Below are 25,368 nucleotides of genomic sequence, written 5' to 3' on the forward strand. Positions count from 1 at the left end.
ACTGTAACTCAGTTTGGTATATGAGTCTATCTGTTAGTCTAAAAACAAAGCTAATGAACTTACTAAAAATGTGCTCCAAAATAGTGGGTCAGCCACTTCAAAAAGCATATGAACTATCCTATTATAATAATCTTGTAAGATTAGCCAGTAATATTGTCTCTGAACCTAATCATGTGTTGTATGATGAATTTGTGCTGTTGCCATCTAATCGACGGTATAAGGTCCCAAGATACAGTCGAATTAAGCATTTGTACATCAAGCTGTATTAGCGTTGAATAATTCATCAAAAAGGTAAATCTGTCCCAGAGATTACAAGGTTTTTTTTTTGTGTTATGTTTGAGAAAGTCTTGTTTATGTGATAAAGTATTGCAATTTGGAGTGAACCTGCTGTAACGCAAGACAAATTTCAGACTTTGTCTGACAATAAAGTGTATCGTATTTTAAGCTGTATTTCAATTACTAAATAATTAAATAAATCATTGAATAATTTAAGTTGTAGTTTTTGTTAATATCAGCTAGTCAATATCATCAATATTATTATTATTATTCCTTCTGTGTATTTATTTTTAAAATAGATGCACTATAGTTGTATATAATTATACGTAATATCTATTAATGGCTCGTTTCCACTGAGCGGTACGGTTCGGTACCAAAATAGCGAACTGTACCGTACCACTTTTTTTGGTACCCTTCCGTTGGGGTGCCTAGCACAGCAAGGGGTACCAGAAGGGTGGAGCTAAACTCACTGCAGAGCGCTGATTGGTTGACTAGGATCGTCACTTGTGCGTGATACAAGCTTCTCCTTCACTCGCTCTAATGTTTAATGTTTGTCATGATAATTAGGTTTTCAATTGTGGTAAAATGTCTGGGAAATAATTTTTTTTTATTTTTTTTGTTCCTCCAATGAAATATTCAAGTCATATTTATTTCTACAGAGCTTTATATAATACAGATCGATTCAAAGCAGCTTTACAGTAACAAACAGGAAAATAACAGCATCAATGTTGCAAATTTCTTAAATTATGAAAAAAATAATAAAGATATAGATACAAAGCAGATCTTCAGAAGACAATATATCGTGTGATTATTCAGATGAATTTAAACAGTTCAGATGAAGTCAAAGTGAATTAATAAATGACTGTAATAGAAATCCTTCAGCTGCTGATGTGAAATCAGTGCATCTTTACTGTCATCTAGAGCTGAAACTGAGAAACTGACTGAAAATATCAGTGCATTTATTACAGATGACAGTCACAATAATAAGAGACTGATTGATAATGTAGTTAATAAATCTACACGACACTATATGAATTATATACAGGACTATATTCTTAAAAAAGGGATCTAACTATAGCAATAAAAGGCTTATACCCGTACAGCAAAAAATAAAACAAATCAATAAATAAACACATTTTAGGCCTTGTTTTTTTTTTTGTAAAAAGAAAAATTGTAAGCGGCATTAAGAGAGTAATAATTAACTTGAATAGATATTTTCCAGAGCTGAATCTTTTCTTTGTGTGTGTGTCTCTTATTGGTTGGAGACAAAAATTCAATCACTGACGAATTCACTGGAATATATTAAAAGTAAAAAGGCCCAGAAATGTGTTGGAATAATAAGACAACTTGATTTATTTGAAGAGGAATGAAGAGACTCCTACTCACACTTTTTACTCTTTTTTTTTCTTCTTTCACTGTTCTCTCTTGTACTTTTTTCTCTCAGATGTACATTTTTTTTTAGTACGTTGCATCTGTTTTGTCAGATATGTGCCTTGGCTAATATTTGCCATTGTAGAGGTGTATTCGGTTCAGTATGTTCAAAAAATAAATAAAATAAAATACAAATTCCAGAGCTGGCGTCACAGCACAGGTCACGTGACGGGCGCGGGGGCGGAGAGAGGAGTCACGTGGTGCCGGAACTAAAGTGCGCAACTGTTTATCGAGGCGTTCATCTCTGATCGTGGAATAATAACACACTCCTTAATTAAATAGCGTCGCGCTGAAATTAACATCTGTTTTAATCGAGTGTTAATCGACATGACGCTGAACCGAAACCATCACCCAAACGGAGGAGTCCTGATCCAGGCCGGAGAGAGGTACAAGCTACACCAGCACCACAACAACAACAAAACAAACAACGCCACTAACACCGCATCTGATCATTAACACACACACACACACACACCCTTCTGTGACACTCATCATATGTGTTTTTTGTTTATTTATTTGCTTCATTAGTTAGCTTGATAAATAGTGTTTGTCATCTTAACTGTGTTGTCAGGTCTGTGATATCATGAATGACTGTGGTTTGCTAAATTAATGTAAATCGTATGATTTAGTGACTGTGTTTTTAGTTGTCTACACAGACACAGTTAAGATGTCTGATTTAAAGGGATAGTTCACCCAAACATTCTGTCAGTAATTCCTCATCTTCGTGTCGTTCCAAACCCGTAAGGCCTTTGTTCATCTTCAAAACACAAATTAAGATATTTCTGATGAAATCCGAGAGCTCTCTGCAGCCTCCATAGACGGCAATGCAACTGACAGAATCAAGGCTCAGAAACGTAGTACGGACATCATTAAAATAGTCCCATGTGACATCAGTGGTTCAACCGCAGTTTTACAAAGCTACGAGAATACTTTTTGTGTGCAAAGAAAGCAAAAATAGCAACATTATTCCACAATTTCTTCTCTTCTGTGTCAAGAATGCTGCACTGGTCTTTTCACATATCAACGGTGCTCTTTGGATATTTAGAGGTAAATATCAAACTGAAAAGATGAATTACTCCAAGGCACCCGTAGTAACAATAAAAAGCCTTTAATTAACTGTAAAATAATTAAAAGTGTAGATCTATAATGTGGTTTTGCCTTCAAAGTCTTCTTCGGGATACACATCAATTGTTCAAATAAGTCTTTTTAAACAATTAGTAAGAAATCAAAGACAGCTGGGTAATCAATGGGAGTAGCTAGAGCTTTCCTCGTCGTACAACTTACAGCTGTGAGGCTACACAAATTAAACTTTTTTTTTTCAGAAAAACCATTGGTTAGTTATAGGCATCCGCCCACTATAAGAAACAAGGTGGTACGTAGTCAACTTCCAGCTTCGGAAAAGAAAACATGGCTCGGTTCTTTAACTGGTAATTTTAGGTGTGGAAGTTGTAAACATTGTGAGAACGACTAACTTTACTGATGTGATTTCTGGTAAAGTGTATCCAATTGAGCCCTTCATTAATTGTAATTCTCTGTATGTAATATGTAGGTTAGAATGTGAGTGTGGACATTTTTATATTGGTCAAACTAAAACGAAATTACGTTTAAGAGTGTCTGAACATAAATATGCTATTCGCACGAAAAACATGCTGTATCCAATGGCGAGGCATTTCAATGAAGCTGGTCAAGTCACTATTATTTGTATAGCGCTTTTAATAATGCAAATTGTGTCAAAGTAGCTTTACATCAGCTTGATATAAGGCTGGGTGGCTTTATATCAGCTTTACAGTATTAAACGGGGAAATAGTGTGTCGAAATGGTGTCATTCTCCTCTGGTCGGATAAAATCAGCAGTTTAAATCTAGGCTGCAGCAGAGTCAGATTGAGCAGAGGACTCATCTGGTTCCTGTGGTCTTGTCCCGATGGCCGTCTAGGAGACAGGGTCTTCACTGGGGATCTGTCTCTGGGGTTCATCTGGGTGTCCTGGTCTCCGCTGACGATCAGGGCTGTAGAGGTCATCTCTAGGTGCTGATCCACCATCTGGGCTGGATACGGACTGGATCGGGTGGCTACGGTGACCTCGGAATAAGAAAGAAACAGACTAATATTAGCGTAGATGCCATTCTTCTAACGATGTAACAAGTACATCGGGTGTTTTGGGAAGTGTTCCCGGTTCCGGTTGATCTAATTAATGCAGCCTAACAATCCTTTAACAGATTTGAATAATAGAAATGCAATAGTGTGTTATGTGTAAGCCAGGCTAAAGAGATGGGTCTTTAATCTAGATTTAAACTGACAGAGTGTGTCTGCCTCCCGAACAGTGTTAGGTAGACTGTTCCAGAGTTTGGGTGCTAAATAGGAAAAGTGGTAGTCAGAGCTCTCTTAAAGTGACAGGGATTGAATATATACCATGTTCAATAAGAGGGGGAGATAGAGTAAATTCAGTAAATTCTGGATTCATACACTTAAGGGGACATTTATTTATACTCGTGTAGATCTATACTTTAATCATTTTAATGATTTAGCACAGTTCATTAAAGGCTTTTTATTGTTACTACGAGTGCCTTGGAGTAATTCATCTTTTCAGTTTGATTTCTTAATTTGTGTTCTGAAGATGAACAGAGGTCTTATGGGTTTGGAACGACATGAGGGTGAGTAAATTAATGACAGAATTTTCATTTTTGGGTGAACTGTCTCTTTAAGATCAGATCAGTGTGAACAGTCAAATCATCATCACAGACAGACGTTGTGGCCAGTGTGGGAGATTTCTGAAGGAACTGTAGTAACAGTGTTTGTTCACATGTGTTGAGAAACTCTGTGGTGCTGTTCTGGGAACAGATGTGTGCTTGACTTTCTAGTGTGACCTCACTTCCTGTTTTCATCCTGCTCTTTCAGCATCTTACGAGAATGCAAGAATGTCGAACTTTCCTTCAGTGACATCACGCCCAAAAATGACCTGTTCAAGGGAACCAAGAAGGGCTCTGTGTACCTCACCCAGTACAGGGTAACTATAACCCACCCAAACACGGCTTAACTAATTCATAATCTATCCAAACACAGGTTAACTAATCCATAATACAGTCAAACACATCTTAACTAAATACAGGTTAACTAATCTATAACCCACCCTAAGCATTTTAACTAAACCAAATAACATATCCAAATACAGGTTAACTAATTCATAATCTATCCAAACGCAGGTTAACTAATTCGTAACCTATCCAAACACAGGTTAACTAATTTGTAACCTATCCAAACACAGGTTAACTAATCCATAATACAATCAAACACATATTAACTAAATACAGGTTAACTAATCTATAACCCACCCTAAGCATTTTAACTAAACCAAATAACATATACAAATACAGGTTAACTAATTCATAATCTATCCAAACACAGGTTAACTAATCCATAATACAATCAAACACATCTTAACTAAATACAGGTTAACTAATCTATAACCCACCCTAAGCATTTTAACTAAACCAAATAACATATCCAAATACAGGTTAACTAATTCATAATCTATCCAAACACAGGTTAACTAATTCATAATCTATCCAAACACAGGTTAACTAATTTGTAATCTATCCAAACACAGGTTAACTAATTCGTAACCTATCCAAACACAGGTTAACTAATTTGTAACCTATCCAAACACAGGTTAACTAATCCATAATACAATCAAACACATATTAACTAAATACAGGTTAACTAATCTATAACCCACCCTAAGCATTTTAACTAAACCAAATAACATATACAAATACAGGTTAACTAATTCATAATCTATCCAAACACAGGTTAACTAATCCATAATACAATCAAACACATCTTAACTAAATACAGGTTAACTAATCTATAACCCACCCTAAGCATTTTAACTAAACCAAATAACATATCCAAATACAGGTTAACTAATTCATAATCTATCCAAACACAGGTTAACTAATTTGTAATCTATCCAAACACAGGTTAACTAATTCGTAACCTATCCAAACACAGGTTAACTAATTTGTAACCTATCCAAACACAGGTTAACTAATCCATAATACAATCAAACACATATTAACTAAATACAGGTTAACTAATCTATAACCCACCCTAAGCATTTTAACTAAACCAAATAACATATCCAAATACAGGTTAACTAATTCATAATCTATCCAAACACAGGTTAACTAATCCATAATACAATCAAACACATCTTAACTAAATACAGGTTAACTAATCTATAACCCAACCAAACACAGCATAGGTATATCATAACTTATCCAACTACAGTTTAACCAATTTATAACCCACCTGAACACATTTTAACTCATCCATAAACTATCCAAATACAGGATAACTAAATTATAATCCACTAGAATACATTTGAACTAATCCATGATTTTAACATATGCAAGTACAGGTTTACTGATCTATAACCCACCCAAACATAGAATAACTATTCGAAAAGACTAAGCGATGGTATACTGTTTTCGAACATTCCAACACCCCCGCGCTGCTGGAGGCGGGGTGTAGATTAACGTAAACATGTTGTGACACTCGCGCGTTTGCCCTAAACATGGCAACGATGGTGTATCTAGGTCTTTTATTAAACTGGATAAATTATTACACATTTTTATATTTTATGTGTTGTCATAATTTGATAAAAACAAAGGTTTATTATTGTATGCTCTTTTTGCATTTCATTTATTGAATGCCATTTAAATTTGCATATTGAAAGAACAACAACAACAGCAGCAGTATGGTGTAACATTTATTTGAAACGCATGTATTTGGTACTTGCTACCTTATATCTTTACTCTTTCCTTTCATTCTTTTCATGGCTTGGGAAAACTTGCATCTGATGCTTTTTGCATAACTCCGGGTCGTTGACACCAAGCTTCTTTGCAATTTCTTTCTAGGAATTAAATGCTTTCTCTGAATCTTTAAAATCTCTCCACGAGTGATTGTACAGGTGCGGATATATCTGTGGCAGCTCAGCTATTCAACACAGTGTATTTATGTTGCTAGTGACTTGGAGATGTTGTTCTCCTGCCTGACCTTTGTTGAATGAGAAATGAACCGGGGAAAAAAATTGCACATCAAAAAAACGGAGTTCCAGAACACACCCACTGATTGCGTAATCGCCACGGGCCAATGGTAGCTCAAAGGTGTTTAGGAGCCAAAATGAACTTCCCCAGAAGCTTCGCTTTGGTGAGCTGTTTCGAACTGCTGAAACAAACTCAAATTTTGCCTGATTTTGTTCAAAATTGTCAAATCAGTTCGTTCTTCGATTTCGTTTGAAGTATATCGGGGCCTTAATTAATCCATAATGTATCCAAGTACAGGTTAACTGATCTATAACCCACCCACAACCTCTTAACTAATCCATAACTTATCCAAATTCCGGTTAATTAATCAGTAACCCAACCAAAATCATTTTAACTACAGGTTAACCGATCCATAACCCACCCACACACGTGTTAACTGACCCCACACAGACACGGGTTAATCAGGTGTGCGTGTGTTTCAGATGGTGTTTGTCAGCAGCACAATGAAAGAGAAGTTCTGCTCCTTCATGTTCCCGTATTACCTGATGAAGAACTGCAGCATCGAGCAGCCGGTGTTCGCTGCAAACTACATCCAGGGTTTGATCAAAGCTGAGGCCGGAGGTACGCCACTTTACCCAGCATGCACCTGCTGCCTGTCGTTTATTGTGTCATGTTTGGCTCACGCTCGTGTGTGTTTCTCTCTCTCTCTCTCTCTCTCTCTCTCTCTCAGGTGGATGGGAAGGTCAGGCTAACTTCAAGATGTGTTTCCCCAGCGGAGGAGCCATCGAGCTGGGACAGCACCTCTTCAAACTGGCCACCAACGGTCAGGAAACACTGAGTCACTGAGACACTGATTCACTCAATCACTCAATCACTGAATCACTGATTCACTCAATCACTGATTCACTCAATCACTCAATCACTGATTCACTCAATCACTGATTCACTCAATCACTCAATCACTGATTCACTCAATCACTGAATCACTGATTCACTCAATCACTGAATCACTGATTCACTCAATCACTGAATCACTCAATCACTGAATCACTGAGTCACTCAATCACTGAGTCACTGAGTCACTCAATCACTGAGTCACTGAGTCACTCAATCACTGAATCACTGAGTCACTCAATCACTGAGTCACTGAATCATTGCACAGGCTGTGTGATCATTGACCAGTGCTGGACTGCTTTATGACAAATATGGAATTTTTTGTGTGTGTGTGCAGCGTCTCGAGCTCCTCCGGCTCAGAATGGAGCGTTCGGATTGGCCGCAGGGATGAACGGATACGCCAATCCAGCCATGCCGCAGGCGTACCCGTACCCATATCCCACCATGCCACAGGCCGGGTACAACCCCTACCCACAACCCCCAGCTGCTGCAGGTACAGTCAGACTGTGTGAGCTGGAGAATCACGTATGTCTTCATGACGGATGAACTGTGTAACTCTGTGTGTGTGTGTATAGGTGTGTATCCCAGCGCTCCTATGTACATGGCTCCTCCTCCTCCATACCCCGGACCTCCTCAGAACTGGTGTCCTCCTCCAGGTAAACACACACACGCACACACATGTGTTCAGCTCGGTTCTGTGGCTCTGGTCACATGATCTCCGTCTGTCTGTGTTTCTCAGTGGCTCCTGGAAACGCTAAAGCAGCAGAAGCGGCCAGCAGCGCCTTCTACAATCCCAGCAACCCTCACAACGTCTACATGCCCATGGTGAGACACACACACACACACACACACACACACACACCACCGTTTGTTTTTGTGAAAAGTGGGGACATCCCATAGGCGTAATGGTTTTTATACTGTACTTACTGTATGTGCTATTGTCCTACACCAACCCTACACCTAAACCTTCATATACGTTTCATGATAGAGAACATTACTGCTCTGCTTTTAATGCAGCTCGCAGTCACTGAACGCGTGTGGGTTGATAATGTAAAAATACAGACAAGTTTTGTTGCATGCGTCCACAATCATAAAGGACTATTAAAAATCACACAGTGCTTGAGATAAATGTGTTTCTAATCACCGCAAATTAGGAACATGTTGTAGTAACTCTTTTTCTGAAATCTGTTGTGAATGTGTGAGAAATGTGATGTTTTTCATCTGTTGTGAAACTGTTCTGTTAAAATGAATCTTCAACATTCAACAGAGCTAAATACCAAAATACTCAGTTTAGTTCTAGTTTTATTTCTAATCTTATTTTCTTTTAGTAAAATCAAATGTGAATGAATCAAATACACAAACTCTTCACTATAAACTGACAAAATAAAAGTTTGGTTTAACTTGAACTTTTTACAGAAATGCAGTTTAATAGCAATAAAAAGAATAAAAAAAATTTAATCTGACATTTTACAAATTTATTACATTTATGAATTCATTTGTAGTGATAGTTCTGTATTAATAAATCATAAACCACAAAATCCAGAAAACAAACTTGTAGCATTTGTATTCATTTTTAAATTGTTAGATGAATTCTGTTGATTTAGATCAGATTTCATATACATTATAAAAAGAATCAAAACCTTTCATATTAAATCAAGTTTATTTCTCTCTATGGAAATGCATGTTTATATTGATGTGAAATGAATCACTTCTACATGCGAGTCATTTGAATCGATTCCTGTTGTTCGTTCAGGATCAGCCTCCTCCATATTTCCCCCCTGAGAATCCAGAGAAGAAGAACAACTGAACGACATGAACACAGACTCTTCTGGAGGATCGCAGCGATTCGCTCGTGTGCTGGATGGTTCTTTTCGAACGATTCATTTGATTCGGTGTGTTTCTCTCTGGCAGAGCTGATGCAGCCGATACATTTATGCAGTTTCACTATTTAGCCAGAAAAGTAAAATTAACACTTCTATTTCTGCCTACTCAGTTTTTAATCCTGGTGTGTCTGTGTGTGCGTGTGTGACGCTGAACTCTTCTGTAAATTCCTTTTGATAATATTATAATCATAATTCATAGCTGACAGTGGATCAGTCCTGATAGAGTTGTAGACGGATGAATAAAGCTCTATATTCTGTCACTGTTCTTGTGTTTCTGTTCATTTCATTAATGTTCAAGCTCTCTTCGGATAACTTCAATTCTAACTTTTATTATGCAAATGTCTCATTAAAAAATGTATAAATCTGACACGTGATGAGCCGCCAATCATTTAATTTTCAAAATGGTTTGACGCAGCGAAGCATCTTTTACCGTAATCCTGTGACTTTGAAAACAGTGATTGACGAAGGTTTTGAGCTTCACTAGCTACTGCTGCTTAATATCGTTAGTCTAGGCTGTATATTTAACACTGAGAACACACACAAATTATACAAAGTTTTATTATGATTACAGAGTAGTAACCTGCATAGAGTATGTGACAACAAAACAGTCTTTGCTCCATCAGAGAATGGTGCTTGAATGAATGAATGATGCATTTATATATGTATTATAAAGTTCAGAAAACCCTTGTGATGATTGTAATGATTTTAACGGTAAAAGACTGTAACAATGCTACGGTGAAAACCCATTAATTGGTTTAACTGTAAGTTCCCCTACTGTATACGGTGAAAAACCGCATTGGACATTACATGTGATTTTACGTTAGTATACAGTGTTTGGAAGTGAAAAAAAAAAATTATAATTTACAGTGAAAAAAACATAAATTGGCATTCCCAGAATTCCCTGCGTTACAGTTCACATTTGATGCTTTTCATTGCAGTAACTAAATGAATCATGGGTCTTGTAATTTTCATTTAAAAATTTAAGGTGATAATTTAAAAATAGTGTATTTTACATTAAAGAAATTGCGGTTCAGTGTTATATAGAAAATATTGAGAACCTTTCACTAATAAAACCAAGAGATATGCAGTTTTGAGGCTTGAATTGAGGAACTGATTAAACTGAAAAAATAAATAAGTAAAGAAGGCTACCTATTTATTTCAAGAGACATAGTTAATATTAAATTCATTGTGTCTTCGATTAAATAATTTAGGATATTTTGCATGATTTACTCTATTAAATTCCATTAAAAACCAAGCCTTAAAAACTACAAAAAAATATTACGTGTTTGTTACCATATATTTTTAAGTAGATAGCTCATACCATTTTTTACAGTATGTTTATTCTTAATTTTATTCTTTTCAGTTGTGTGCATTAGGTTGTGTTACATCTAATGTTGTTAAATTAATGTTTATTGCATTATTTCAGTGTCATGTTAGTTATAATAACTAACATATGTTAGTTAAAAGCTGCTTGCGATGGGCTTCGGTTCATCATGTGACTTTCTCATCACCGACTGCTTTTGGTTATCAGTGCATTACAAAGATACTAAACAGATTTCAGTACTTCCATAGTTTGGTATATTAACATCATATCAGTTAATGAAACTACGTTTTTAAAATGTAAATTTAAGTTAAATCTATACCTTTCAAAAGCTTGGAGTCAGTATAATTTTCTTTTATTTATTGGAAAGAAATTATAGAAATGGATAATTTTAGCAAGGATGCTTTAAATTGATCAAAAGTGATGATAAAGACATTTATAATGTTACAAAATATTTCTATTTCAGATTAATGCTGTTCTTCTGAACTTTTTATTCATCAAAGAAACCTGAAAAAAATTCTACTCAGCTGTTTTCAACATAATAATAATAATAATAATGTTTTTGAGCAGCAAATCAGAATATTAGAATGATTTCTGAAGGATCATGCGACTGCAGTACTAATGCTAAAAATTCAGCTTTGAAATCACAGGAATAAATTACATTTTAAAATGTATTCAAAGAGAAAGCAGTTATTTTAAACAGTAAAAATATTTCAAAATTTTTACTGTTTTTACTGCACTTTGGATCAAATAAATCCAGGCTTGGTGAGCAGAAAAGACTTTTAAAAACATTAAAAAATCTTAGTGTTCAAAAACTAGTAGTGTAGATTCGAGATGGAGCGTGAGACTTCAGATTCGTTGCTAAGGGAAAATAACAACAAGTGCAGTAAACAGTAAAACTATTTGCGTTTTAAATCAGTGTGTATTAAAATAACATGATAACACGAAAACTCAAGCAGCTGATTTTGCACAGCTAAAATAACTGGAAGCCTTAAACATACAAATCGCTGCGTTAGAAATAAGGTCTTCCTCCGCAGCTTCGCGTTCCTCTGTACTCTACTAGAACTCAACACGCCACAAAGGGATTATGGGTAATTTTAGCCACACGCTCCGTTACGATCCGCGATCCGAGTCTCAGGGCTCGTCCTGCAGGAGCCACACCTCGTTACGACGGCCGTACGGTTTGATGGGCGGGTCGTAGATGCAGCAAAGGTACTGTTTGCGCTGGAAGGGGGCGGAGTCTCCCAGCGTACACGTCAGTCGCGACGCTTCCGTGCGAAACTCGCTCTCGCCTGGGAAACCACCGAACCGCCTGCAGGGGGAGACAGACGTTAGTCAGTAGAGCTGCTAGAGATCAGGAGTTAGTTCAACCCAAAATTTAAATTCTGACATTAATTTCTCACTCTCATGTCGTTCCAAACCCATAAGATGTTCGTTCATCTTCGAAACACAAATTAAGATATTTTTGATGAAATCCGAGCATGCATAGACAGCAACGCAACTGAAATGTTCCCAGACCCAGAAACGTAGTAAGGACATCATTAAAATAGCCCATGTGACATCAGTGGCTCAACTTCAATTTTGTGAAGCTACGAGAATATTTTTTGTGCGCAAAGAAAACAAAAATGACGACTTTATTCAACAATTCTTCTCCCGCTATTTTGGAGAGTACCACGGCGTACATGCGCACTTTCTCCAGAGCGTAATCAGCGCTGGTTACGTTCAGGAGAAAACGCGCACATGCTGAACATAAACAATGCTGATTACGTTGACTTACGTTGACTTACGTTCTGGACGTGAGGGTGAATAATTAAGAGTTTTAATTTTGGGGTGAACTAACCCTTTTAGGCCTGTTTACACCAACGACGATAACTACTGTATGTAAAAAACAATAAAAAAATTGATAACAAAAAAGAAATGTGACCTGTGCTGGAAAAACGAGTGAAAAATGTCAGTATTGGTCAAATTTGAGGTTTTCACAAAAATTAGTTCATTAAGCCCTCTTCTAGCGATCCTAATGCTCTAAATAGTAAATAAACATCTAAACTGATCTTCATTTGTATGTTTTCTGAGAGGAGTATGTTTTTCTAGATGACTGCTGCTGCTTCTCACCACAAGTTGTAGGTCTATTGTTGCAGAGCGTAGCATTCCAGCTTTGTGAATACTCATATTGAATTATCGATGACTTGAGTCCAAACCAGTGAAATATAATTTTCAAACCCATGCTGATGAAAACAAAACGCGCGTGCAAAAGATGGGCCTCTCAGAGAGTGCGCAATCTCCCTGTAAAGTAATAGGGAAATAGGGAATAAGTAATCATCTTGCTATAACGACCTCGAGAGGATTTAAAGCGGAAGATGAGTGTGCGCTTACAATAAACAGACAATATTGTCCAATGGTGTGCACTCTGATTGGCTGTGTGTCTGTTTGCAGCGCTCGGATTGGCTGTGTCTGTTTGCAACGCTCTGATTGGCTATGTGTCTGTTTGCTGCACTCTGATTGGATGAGTGTCTGTTTGCAACGCTCTGATTGGCTGTGTGTCTGTTTGCAACGCTCTGATTGGCTGTGTCTGTTTGCAACGCTCTGATTGGCTGTGTGTCTGTTTGCAACGCTCTGATTGGCTGTGCGTCTGTTTGCAGCGCTCTGATTGGCTGTGTCTGTTTGCAACGCTCTGATTGGCTGATTGGATGTGTGTCCGTTTGCTGCAGTCTGATTGACTGTGTGTCTGTTTGCTGCGCTCTGATTGGCTTTACAGTTATCTTTATAGTTCTCGTTGTTGGTGTGAGCGAGGCTTTACTGTGCGTTGACGTACAGGACGTATACAGTCATGCCGGGCCGCTCCTCGATGCGTATGGACGAGTCGATCGGGGCAGGCGGGCTGATCTGGAAGGATGATGGGATACGCAGAGCGCGACCAGGCGGCGGTTTAACGAGCCATCATCACGTGGAAACACAGTGAAGATGATGGGGACAGGCGTGTTCATCACCTCACCTGCACAAACACAGATCACAAAACACAGATCATTCAAACACTTCTAGCAGGAATACGGCTGATGAAGAAAGTAAACGAAATGCGTTCTAAGAATGTTTTGTTTACATCACATAATTGATCTTTCAGTCTTTGCAGTTTTCTGTTGATACATTTATTAGTCTGTTTTCAGTTGATGCGTGAACTTTATTTGTAGGTTAGGGTCCATCCAGTAATCACAATAATCTTTGTTACATATCAAAAGTAACAAATCACAAAGTCTCATCTTTTAAACTGGCACGCTCTGATTGTCTGTTTGCAGTGCTCTGATTGGCTGCATGTCTCTTTGCAGTGTTCTAATTGGCTGTGAATCTGTTTGCAGTAGAGGTCGACCGATATTGTATTTTACCGATACTGATAGCTAGCTTGGACCACACTGGCCGATACCGATAAATCAACCGATAGTTTTTAAAATGGATAGGCCTCCTGAACAGAAACTAAAATTGTGCTCTACTATTTCTTTTTAAAAAAAGGACTGAACCATACTTTGTAAATTAATAAAAAAATATATTAATTATATATATATTGATCATTAAAGTTAGTTCATTAATGTTAACAAAAGCAACTTCAAAATGTAAAAATATATCAGTAAATGTTGAAATTAACACTCTAACATGGAACAATTGTTTTTTGTTTCTGTGTTCTGTTTTCAAACAAATTGCATGAAGAATATGACGCAGGAGAAGAAAGTTCAACACTATTCAGCAATAAAAAAATGAACCACAAATGTGTCATTTTTGCTTATTATGGTTGAATTGGATCATCGAAGGTCAGTAGCAAAGACATTGGTTAATAAAATGGGATTAAATACATAAATTATATTTGTCTTATTTAACATATTTAATTATTGCAGGTTTGTATAATATTCTGAGTTTGCATTTGACTCTTTTTATTAATTTTGAGGAATACATCTGTTTTTGTGCAGGTGAGATGAGTAAATACATGTTCATATTTAGTCTAGAACTACAGTAAGATCATGTTCACACACAGCGCTCTGCACTTACTCCTGATTTCTCTCAACATGGCAACACCAGAGCTGTCAGTCAGTACATGAGAAACAAAGTGACTGGCGTTACTTGAAAAAACGTTGAAAAAGTAACTCAGATATTTAGTTCTAAATTAAATAGTAATGCGTTACTTTACTAATTATTTAAAAAAGTAATCTGATTACATAACTTGCATTACTTGTAAAGTGTTACCCCAACACTACTAGTCAACAAATTAATAATGATATGAAAAGTAATGATATGAAAACATGCAGTATAGTATACTATAGCACTAAAGTTCGTTGTCGATGTTTTAAATCCACATCTGAAGTGTCCCGCTCTGTTCAGTGCGCAGAATCACGTCAAAACAAACAGCAGGTGCTGTCAGTTATTTCCTCCTCTAGAGGCCGCTCTCACACTGTATAATGACAGCAGAGCCTTCTCAGCTGCTCCAGCGACAACGCAACCCAGAAAACCAATTAACTAACCGCCAATTAACTATCGGTGCCGATTAATCGGCAAAACCGATACATCGGTCAACCTCTAGTTTGAAGTTCTATGATTGGATGCGTGTCTGTTTGCTGTGCTCTGATTGGCTTACCTTGTTCATTGTCACCGCTCATGTAAGCGAGAAGCTTCCGCTGAAGATCACCTGACACCTGATCGAAGCTCCGCCCCTCCAAACTCACACACACATGCTTGCACGCGTCATAGCGGCGCACCTCATAACTCACCCCATCCTGAGAGATGCAGAGACAGAGATTTTTTTATTTATTTTTCAAGCATCTTTATTTAACTAAAAGATTACTCACCTAAAAATAATTTAACTATTTTCACCCATTTCATAAAAAGGGTGCAAAATGAAGATGATTATCAATAATAGAACACAAAGATCTTCTATGACACCTATTCCCTCATAAATCTATAGGACAAATCCATAGATTTGTAAAAACGAAAATCAATAAAAAACCTTGATTTTATCATAGCTGTAAACACCCTGATCCTTCCAACATTATATTCAATTTTTTACTAAATTTTTCCCTTCTGCTAATGACAAAGAGAGAAAACAGGGACAGAGAGAGAGACAGTCAGCAGTGAGTCAGTTAGTTTCAGAAGAATAAATGCCTTCAGCCACATAAACACACACACACACACACACACACACACACACACACACACACAGTGTTTAAGTGTGTGTGTGTGTGCGCAGTAATTATCGTCTGTCTAGGTGTCAGTTGGACCCTGTAATTAATGCTGCTTTGCTAATATTAGCTCATGTGTTTAATTATTCATATTTGACCGTGCGTAACGTATGTGTGTGTGTGTGTGTGTGTGTGTGTGTGTATTGTGTGTCAGCTGTAATTAAGAGTGTTTTAACGGCTCAGATCTCACGACTGTGTGACATTTCAGCTCAGTCTCTGAGATTCATCTTGACGTGACACGAGCACAAAAGAATCACACAAAAACACGTTTTGCCACAAATATTACATCTATAAAGCAAGCTTATTATTAACACCATGAAGGTTTTCTGCATTTTACAGACATTCACCTCAAACCGTCACCACCGTAACACTATACTGTCGTGTATATGACAGTTGTGACCATGTGTTTAATTGTTGCACACATTACATAAGAATATATATAAAACTCATAAAGCTCCAACAACAGGCTTGAATCTTCATTTTTCAATTCTTTCTTTTGATTTTGTGATGAAATAAAGAGCCAAACGTAATCTCAGATTCATAAGAAGGAAACACATGCACAAGTTAACAGGCAGATAATTAGTTTGTGAAGATGCAGAGAGTGATGTGAGCTGAGCTATCAGTAATTATCACTTCAGTAAATCAGAGAGTTATTACAGCGTGTGTGTGTGTGTGTTACCTTGCACTCGGTGCTCAGCAGTTTATACTCGCTCTCTTCGGTGGCTCCAAGCAGCCAGTTTTTGATCATGACAAACATGCTGAACACAGCTGAAGAATCAAGCCTCCGTCAGGTGTGTGTGTGTGTGTGTGTGTGTGAGTGTGTGTGAGCTGTGTCTCCTCCCTCCTGCTTCATCTGTCATCACAGAACAGCCTGGATCACTGCGCTTATAGAGTCAAGAGTGCAGAGACTCACAGAGACGAGACTCAGCATCTCGAGCTCCAGCCTGAGGACAAAACACGCCACAATCAGTCAGACTAACACACACACACACACACAGATGTGTTCTTATGCTTCCTGTGTAAAAATAATAACACTAGCTATGTTTCCATCCACCTATTTTTATGCACATTTTGGAATATCGCATAAAAAAAACAACGCCGGATGGAAATGTCAAGATGTGCATAAATAGTAACAATGTGCATAAAAAACTTATGTGCACAATTGAGAAGGATAAACTTTTCATCCGATAAGAAAAAAAATGTGCATAAACTACGATGTCATGTGGCTTTACGAGATGGGATGGGATAACTTGACTAGCAGCGGACCGATCTCGTTGCACAGCGTCTGAAATGTTATGGTCGTCGTCAAAGTATTTCTTAAACGACTGCGTTCTCAAACAGCAGCATCCGCCTCCGAAAGCATTAACGCATCTGTGTTCTCATTCTGAGGCACAAGTAATTTTACCTATTAAAAATAATAAATAATAAAAAATAAATCTTTTTATCTCACAATTCTGACTTTTTCCTCACAAATGCAAGTTTACATCTCGCAATTCTGACTGTTTTTCTCAGAATTGCATGATATAAAACTCACAATTACGAATTATAAAGTCAATTCTGAGAGCATATCAGTCTTTTTTTTTTCTCTCCTCAGAAATTAATATTATAACTCGCAAAGAAAAAAGCCAGAATTGCGAGATACAAACTCGTGAGAAAAAAAAAAAAAAAGTCAGAATTGCGAGAAAAGTCGCAATTGCCTTTTTTATTCAGTGGCGAAAACTGGCTTCCATACAAAGGACTTTTATTAGTATATTTCTTAAAAGTGTGCTTTGAATGCTTTAAAAATTAGTTCAATCTTAGAAACACATTTATACAGTTATCCTAAGTTTAAATTAAGTTGATTGTATTTGTTAGTAATGTAATAGTTGATACATGTTCACAACTGTGCTACTTAAGTACACTTAATATAAAACAATAATCTTAAGTGTAGTCAGATAAGAGTGTTTCATATTTGTGTTGCTTAAAAGTGTGATATGATTGATTTACAGAAATGTTTAGTGTATTTGTATGTCTACTATCACTAAACTCTATTTGGATTTTCATGAAAAATACAGTAGAAATGTATTACTTATAGGTTACTGTGCTTGTTTGGATTATTCATTAATTTGTGTTTAGATGTGTACCAAACTTCACAATTTAACAGCAAGTATACTTTTAGCATAAAGTACTCGAAGTTCTATATTTTGAATGTGAAAAAGTGCTATTAATGACATAGTAATAGAGTACTTGATTGTACTATTTGCAGCACTAACATGTAGTTAAGTATATCATATAAAGGGAATATTAACATATTTACAATACATTTAAAGTGAATTATTTAATGTATAAAAATGTGTGCAATACATTATAAATTAACTTTTTATATATTCATTATATATAATCAAAATAGCACAGTTGAGTGCTTCTTAAGATTATCTTAAGAAGTACTAAAGAATCATTTTTAGAGTATTAAGTACAAAATTAGTGCACGGAAATAGAGCACTTTAAGTACATTATGGACGTGTGCTGAAATAAAGTTTATTTTACTGAACTGGGGCTGCTCAATATCCAAATCTAAATCTGTTTAGGTCAAATGTTGATATGGGGTCAGAGGTCACACTCAGCGATAAGCCTCAAAAACATACATTTACATGAATATGATAAAAGCTGTCATTTTTGCACTTGGAATTTAATTTTGGAATACAAAAACAAAAATGCACACAATAAAACAAGCCAATAACTGTGCTGTCATAATTACGTGAATTATGCATTTCTGTGGCTGCATACGTAATTATAAGTTCTGCAAAGACATGAATATGTTCAAATAACAGCTGATGTCCCTGTTCATTCATCACATTTATTTCTCAGGATTCACAGAAAGTTCAAAAGGACAGCATTTATTTGAAACCAAGATCTTCTGTCACATTATAAATGTCTTTACTGTCACTTTAGATCAATTTAATGCATCCTTGATGCATATAAGCATTAATTTCTTTAAAAAGTCTCATTTAACAGCTTCCAAAAAAATATTGTGCAGCACAACTGCAACATTAGAATGATTTCTGAAGATCATGTGACGCTGAAGACTGGAGTAATGATGCTGGAAATACAGCTTTGATCACAGAAATACATTACAGTTTAACACATATTCACATTATTTTACTGCATTGCTGATCAAATAAACGCAGCTGTGGTGAGCGGAAGAGATTTTTAACTCAAAAACATTAAAACATCTTAATCCAGTATTTTGTGCATTAGTGTGAATGCATTGTGGTTTATAACTTGGATCTCAGTGTTGTTTTCCAGTAAATCTGGAGAATCTGTGTGTTTATTTGGACTTTGAATTCCAGCACAGACTCACTGTCACACACTGTTCGTGATTTAAAGTGAGTTAGTTTATTTGAAGATAAATGCACATACACACACACTATAACACACACACACACACACACTCTCTTCACGTCTCCCAGCCTTTGCCGCCCGGTTGCGTGGGGAGCCGGAGCCCCACGAGTCCCGCCACCTGCTCGGTAGCGCGCTCGCCGCGGGCGTGATATCGCTCGTGCAGACACAGGTACGAGCGCGCCGTGTGAAGAGCCTCCATCCGCTCGCGGCACAGCTGAGCGCCGGTCACCTGAAACACAGAACATAGACACACAGAGTCAGACACACACACACACACACGCTAATCCAGATCAGGTCAGATGTCTGACTCAGTGCTCGGATGCGTCACACTGTGAAAGCTTCATGTGGAAAAACCAGCTTCATGCAGTAATATCAAGCTTGTGTTTCACTCCATTCACTGAAACAGCGGTCAGGGTTGCCAGGTCTTCTATCTCTTTGAATGGGGAAAAAACCCTGCACTATGACCGAAATATTTATTTTATTTTTTTCACTTTAATCGTGGTAGTCTTAACATATTTAGTTGACATATTTAGTACTTTTACACGGCTTGAAAGTGCACGCTCTCCCATGAAAAAAGCAGACTTTATATTATCTTAACTATTATTTGTATTTGTTGTTTTCAAGCCAACTTATTATTATTACAAGCAAATTATTATAAAACCAATGCAATTGCATTTTTTAAAGTGGTTTCAATCACGTGAACTGTTAGCAATTACTATATGTATTAATAATAATAATTTAATAATTGTTCAAGATGCACTTTGTTAGTAGCTCGTTCTAGCGATTGTTGATCAGTTGGTACACTGTAAGAAAAATATCTTTTTAAATTTTAAAATAGTTATTTATATTTTAATATTATGTTATAGCAACACCTTAGCAACCACCCTGATTACCCTAGCAACCGCATAGCAACATAAAAATTAATTATGCAAAAAGATTTGACGCAGTGACAATTTTGCGGCGTGTTTACGTAATGACGTCGTCGCGCAGGGACGTCACAATAACATTTAGCAACTTTTAGCATCAAATCCTTTAGCAGCTTCCTCTGAAAACTAGTGGCTAACACTGAATATCACGTTATTTTGGTGGCTTCTTCAACAGCAGAAGAACCGAGGGCCTGGCAACACGGGGCTAACGTTACACCGAAGCTCAGATACTCACATAAATACGTTAATGAAGTACGTTCTTCTTCAAATGCGGTAACGTTAGCTATTCTTGCAGTGCATTATATATCAGCTGTTCACAGTGTGTTTGAATCATTGTTTCTGTGATGTTTTATAATGAAACGGACCGTTTGCCGTGGAAGTGTGTGTCCAGAGCAGCGATCGTGTTTCTGTTCAGTTCTTGGTTCCGTTACCTGGTTCCTCCTGAACTGCTCCAGCACATATTTATACACCAGAGTGTTTCTGTAATCAGAGCCCTTGGCGATCCGGATCTCCTTCAGTAAAGCGCGACAGGTCACAGCCGCCATCACAACAGACAGAGCGAGTGGAGCACAGACCACAGACAGACGCGGAACCAGCGGTCAGACCCAACCAATCACACACAGAGCGAGTCGAGCACGGAGGACAGCGACCAGATCGCCAGCGAGGAGTTATCGGAATAAACATGTTTAGAATAAAAGCGATACAATCACATTGCTAAATATTGCAATAAAATAAATAAATGCATTTAAAACATTTTGTTCAAAAGTTGTAGAGGAAGCATGAATACAATCTATAAATACAATCACTAGGTATACATAAAAAAAATAACAACGGCAAACCAAAAAAAATACTAAGGTATGACAAAAATACTATCGGAGGACATTAAACTACAAGTTATCATTTGATCAATTCTTCTTCTTCTTCTGTTTTTTAATGGCGGGTGGCAACTAACATTTAAGGTGAAAAAAAATTCTTAGAGAGAAAAAAAACGAAAAAAACAAAACAGTTAAATTATTTAATTAAAAATTGACACTTAAGACTGGTTTTGTGGTCCAGGGTCACAAATTAAGAACAAAAAACAAGCAAAAAAGACCTATGAAGCTTTTTATTGTTACTTTAAATTGTTGTAATTTTAGCCCTGGCATGAATTGTTTCACTTTACATGAATGTTTATTTGTTTTTGTACTTGTTGTGAGTTGTATATGCTTGTACAAACCTTTGTATAACTTTTGCATAATAAAAAATTAAATACTGCTCACAAATCTGTCTTTAGAACAGTAAAAGCTTTTTTTACTGTATAGTCACAATGTTATATTGAGTCGCATTTAATAAAAAAAATACTGATAAAAGCAAATATACCCCCACTTTATTGGTATTTAAATAGTGTATGTTTATGTTGAAATCTTGAACAGATGGCCCTGTATTAAGCAGTATATAAAAAGTGTTTCTGTTGCTCATGAAAACATTTCTGAAACGTCTGTGCATTTGACAAATATTGCATGCTATTCACTTCATCTGTGATAAGAGTATCCAAACACCGCGAGAGCATCACTACCGAGAGCAGAAAGAGTCGGACTTCACGTCTCCGCTTTCAGTTCCGCCCCCGACTGCACGCGACTGCTCTCACCGATAGATCTGCGCAGCGCCGCATGAAGTCCAACACACACCTATTGTCTGATAAAGGAGCGAGTCATAAAGCTTTCGGACGAGTCTGAGGAGAGGTCAGTAATTCACGGTGTTTCACATAGAAACACAAACATCAGACACATTTTCCATGTTTGGACTGATAATGTGCTGTTACTGAATGTCTCGTGATCACTGAGTGTAATGCATTGCTGCTAACGCGATCTTCTCTTTATTCATTTATCTTTGGCAGATCACATTTCTTATAGTCGCTTTTAAACTTAGTTTTAGCTTCTATATTATTAGTTATTGTAAAGTCTTATTTAATGTTTTCTGTTCTCATGTCAGATATGTCTAGCTCTGTATACAAAGCGCACGGGCGTAGATCAGTGTGTTCGCATAGAGGTTTTCAAGAGCAGGTGTGAATAAGTATATATTTAAATTCAAAGAGACAGGATACTTTGTGCATGGCTTTATGTTTTATTCGGACCCAGAGCAAAGCGAGATGAACATCACAGAGCGCTAAACACTTCATGCAGTGATCATACTCGAAGCCGGAGGGCGCTCTCGCGCAGAAAGTCGCACCAGGAAATTCCTAATATGGACAAAAGCGTGCAGCTATCGCTGTATGAAAACAGTTGTTTTCACAGAAACGTTTGGAAACATGAAGACATTAAACATACAGTTGCGACAATATATGGTTTATTTGTGTTTTCAAGTTATCTCCAGGTAATTATGAACAATGCAGTGCTAATTGACATAGCATTTATAACATTATAGAAAATATTCTGCCTTATGTGATAGAAAAAAAATAATAAAATGTTTGTAGTATATAAACAAATCATTATAATTGGTTATGGTCCAGCAGTGTATCTGATTTCTAAGCCAATTAAAGAAAAATAAAGTTGCCTATACACTACCAGTCAAAATTTTAGAACAGTAAGATTGTTAATGTTTCTTAAAGAAGTGTCTAATGCTCACCAAGCCTGCATTTATTTGATCCAAAGTACAGCAAAACAATACAATTTTGAAACTGTTTTCTGTTTGAATATATTTAAAATGTAATTTATCCCTGTGATTTCAAAGCTAAATTTTTTTAGCATCATTACTCCAGTATGGAAGTTCTAAGCAGCCATGCATTATTATATCTTTTTCGTTCTTGTTTTCTCGTGGTCACGACTTAATTTTCTTGCAAAAAGCTACATTTTCTTTCTAACAAAAGCTGTTTTCCTATTATCATGACTTAATTGCTTAATGCTTTAATTGAGAGTGTTTTTAAAAGACAAAACTCAGTATACACATTATTAGTAATTATGTACAGACAAGAAGATGAGCCCACAATAATAACACGCAATGCGTTTAATTCTGCGTTAAGCGGTTTCCTCCCGTAGAATAGGCCTACCGTACGGACAACACGTAACGTGGCTTAATGCATTAAGGCAGTGTTTTTAAAAGACCAAACTCAGTAAACACATCATCAATAAAGCATTATCTGTACAGACAAGCAAATAAGCCCATAATAAGAATGCAATGTGTTTTACGCGTTAAGCGTTTTACCCATAGAAAAAGGTTATAAGGAAACAGAGTGTCTATTTACACTAAGTGCAAATAGCCCGCCTTGTTGGCAAAGGCTATTTACACTAACTCCGCCCCCCCCAATGTGTGATTGGGATAGTCAACAATAAAAAAAGACGCTTATTCTACGTCAAGCGATTGAAAGAATGGAAAGGAGGACGTCGAATCTCCAACGACAACTTGCAGTGCTACACTTCATTTAGGCTGATAGAAGCACAAAACGCCGTAGACGAAGTCTTCAGGTAAATGCCGTTTATAAATGCTCTCAGTATGATGCAATGTTTACACAGTATATGTTTACATGGTGTTTTAAATCATGGCGAGTGAGGGCGTTTTCGTACGCGTTTAGCCAATCGGCATACACTTACGTCACGGATAGTTCTTAGAACTGTTTTAGACCCTACTCTGAAGTAGGAGCTAATTTAGTTCCTCCAAACGGAGTTCCTGGAACTAAAACCGTTCCTAGTTCCCGCGGTGCGAAAGTGGGTAGTTACCCAATTAGTTCGGGTACTATAAAAAGGTTCCTGCGGTGCGAAAGGCCCTAATATGAAAATTACATCGAAGCTTTTCTGTAAACAGTTGGTTCTTTTCAAAGATACATTCATATAAAAACACCCACGCTGCATTTTAATCTTGTAAGGATACAGTCATATTTGGTGTCATTTGAATTGTCTCAGGGCGACTGGTACAATGGTCTCATTCTTATAAGAAGTAAACTAAAAGGTAATACAGATCCTGAGAGTTTAGATATATTTTGCACACTGTAGAGGGCGGATCAGTTCCCAGTGTCTTTCATGCAAATTGCCTTCTGTCCAAAAAGGTGTGAACTCTACTTGATCAATGCAAATTCCAATTGTTAGTTCCTGTCTCCATTTCGGGGGATGTTTATCTTGGTCTGAGTACTTAAGGAAAACTTGCAAGAAGATCAGGGCCTTTTGTAGCTGGAATGAGCCCATAGGATGAAGTGTGTTCGCACACTTCATACTATGTATTTTTCTCAAGTCAGGTATGCTTACTCTTAGATTCATCTTTGAGATTTTGATATTTTGTATTGATTTGATATCTTTGAATTGGTCGTATAATTGGCATAATACATATTTACTTGACTGATAATAAATTGTTACATTTGATTTTATTCTGATTTACCCTGTAATTATTGACTCTAGTAGATTATGTTGTATCCTTGTTACTGCATTTCCTGCGTCAGGTTAGTAACGGACTAAGATTCAGTTGAGATGGAGCATAGGGCACACCAACTGCATCTTTAGAGATCCGGCTAACACTTGGTATTAGTTCACGTGTACTTAGATTGTAAGGGCTTATATGAAATTTCCGTTTAGGTCAACTGGATGTTGTTCGAACAACCTAAATAGGGTGAGTCTAACCTCTGTTTATTGTAATATTATTCTAGCTAAGTGTACATTGGTTTTACGAAAATAAACTTGGTACGCACTCACCAGAATAAACGAGGAAAACTCCCGCAGCGAATAAAAAGGCTTACAGTTAATAAAGAGAGCTTCCAAATTTGGGTAGCACATCTTCTTGACAACTGTCACGTCTGTACACCAGCCTTCATTGATATAAAAACATAATCCACCACCTCTCATTTTCCCCAATGACTCAAAGCACAGCAGCGTTTAAAAAGTCCTTGTTTTTGCTAATGAGGAGTCGTAGTTCGTCTGATTTATTTACTAGGGAGTGGGGATTTGCCAGATGAATGCTCGGCAGCGGAGTCCTAAAACTGAGCTGTTGGAATTTCACAAGCATCTGAATGCTCAAATGTCGGCAGAAAGTTACT

At 37.0% G+C, this 25,368-nt stretch overlaps 4 protein-coding genes across 5 annotated transcripts in view; 2 read left to right on the forward strand and 2 right to left on the reverse strand.

Moving 5' to 3' along the window:
* LOC131536473 (gastrula zinc finger protein XlCGF57.1-like) overlaps positions 1-25,368 on the forward strand; it is a 298,340-nt gene that overhangs the window by 84,798 nt on the left and 188,174 nt on the right. The gene's annotated exons all lie outside the window — the stretch shown is intronic.
* On the forward strand, positions 1,891-9,895 carry wbp2nl (WBP2 N-terminal like). Its single transcript, XM_058769571.1, has 8 exons — positions 1,891-2,093; positions 4,602-4,710; positions 7,234-7,372; positions 7,482-7,574; positions 7,983-8,138; positions 8,221-8,301; positions 8,385-8,470; positions 9,399-9,895. Exons 1-8 carry the CDS (start codon positions 2,035-2,037, stop codon positions 9,450-9,452), a joined length of 777 nt encoding a protein of 258 aa, XP_058625554.1. The 5' UTR covers positions 1,891-2,034; the 3' UTR covers positions 9,453-9,895.
* LOC131536572 (heme-binding protein 1-like) lies at positions 10,166-17,652 on the reverse strand. Its single transcript, XM_058769603.1, is given in 5 exon segments — positions 10,166-12,161; positions 13,662-13,761; positions 13,764-13,841; positions 15,465-15,603; positions 16,745-17,652. Coding segments are annotated over 5 exon segments (573 nt in total). The 5' UTR covers positions 16,823-17,652; the 3' UTR covers positions 10,166-11,983.
* Positions 18,882-21,234, reverse strand: fmc1 (formation of mitochondrial complex V assembly factor 1 homolog). Of its 2 annotated transcripts, none has more exons than XM_058769612.1 (2): positions 20,738-21,234; positions 18,882-19,675 (listed from the first exon to the last, which is right to left on the reverse strand). In XM_058769612.1, exons 1-2 carry the CDS (start codon positions 20,915-20,917, stop codon positions 19,502-19,504), a joined length of 354 nt encoding a protein of 117 aa, XP_058625595.1. In that variant the 5' UTR covers positions 20,918-21,234; the 3' UTR covers positions 18,882-19,501. The 2 variants fall into 2 exon arrangements, with proteins under 2 accessions (XP_058625595.1, XP_058625597.1); XM_058769614.1 differs by having other exon boundaries at positions 20,804-20,963.

This window comes from Onychostoma macrolepis, chromosome 03 (assembly GCF_012432095.1).
Source record: "Onychostoma macrolepis isolate SWU-2019 chromosome 03, ASM1243209v1, whole genome shotgun sequence".
In the NCBI taxonomy this organism is placed as follows: Eukaryota; Metazoa; Chordata; class Actinopteri; order Cypriniformes; family Cyprinidae; genus Onychostoma; species Onychostoma macrolepis.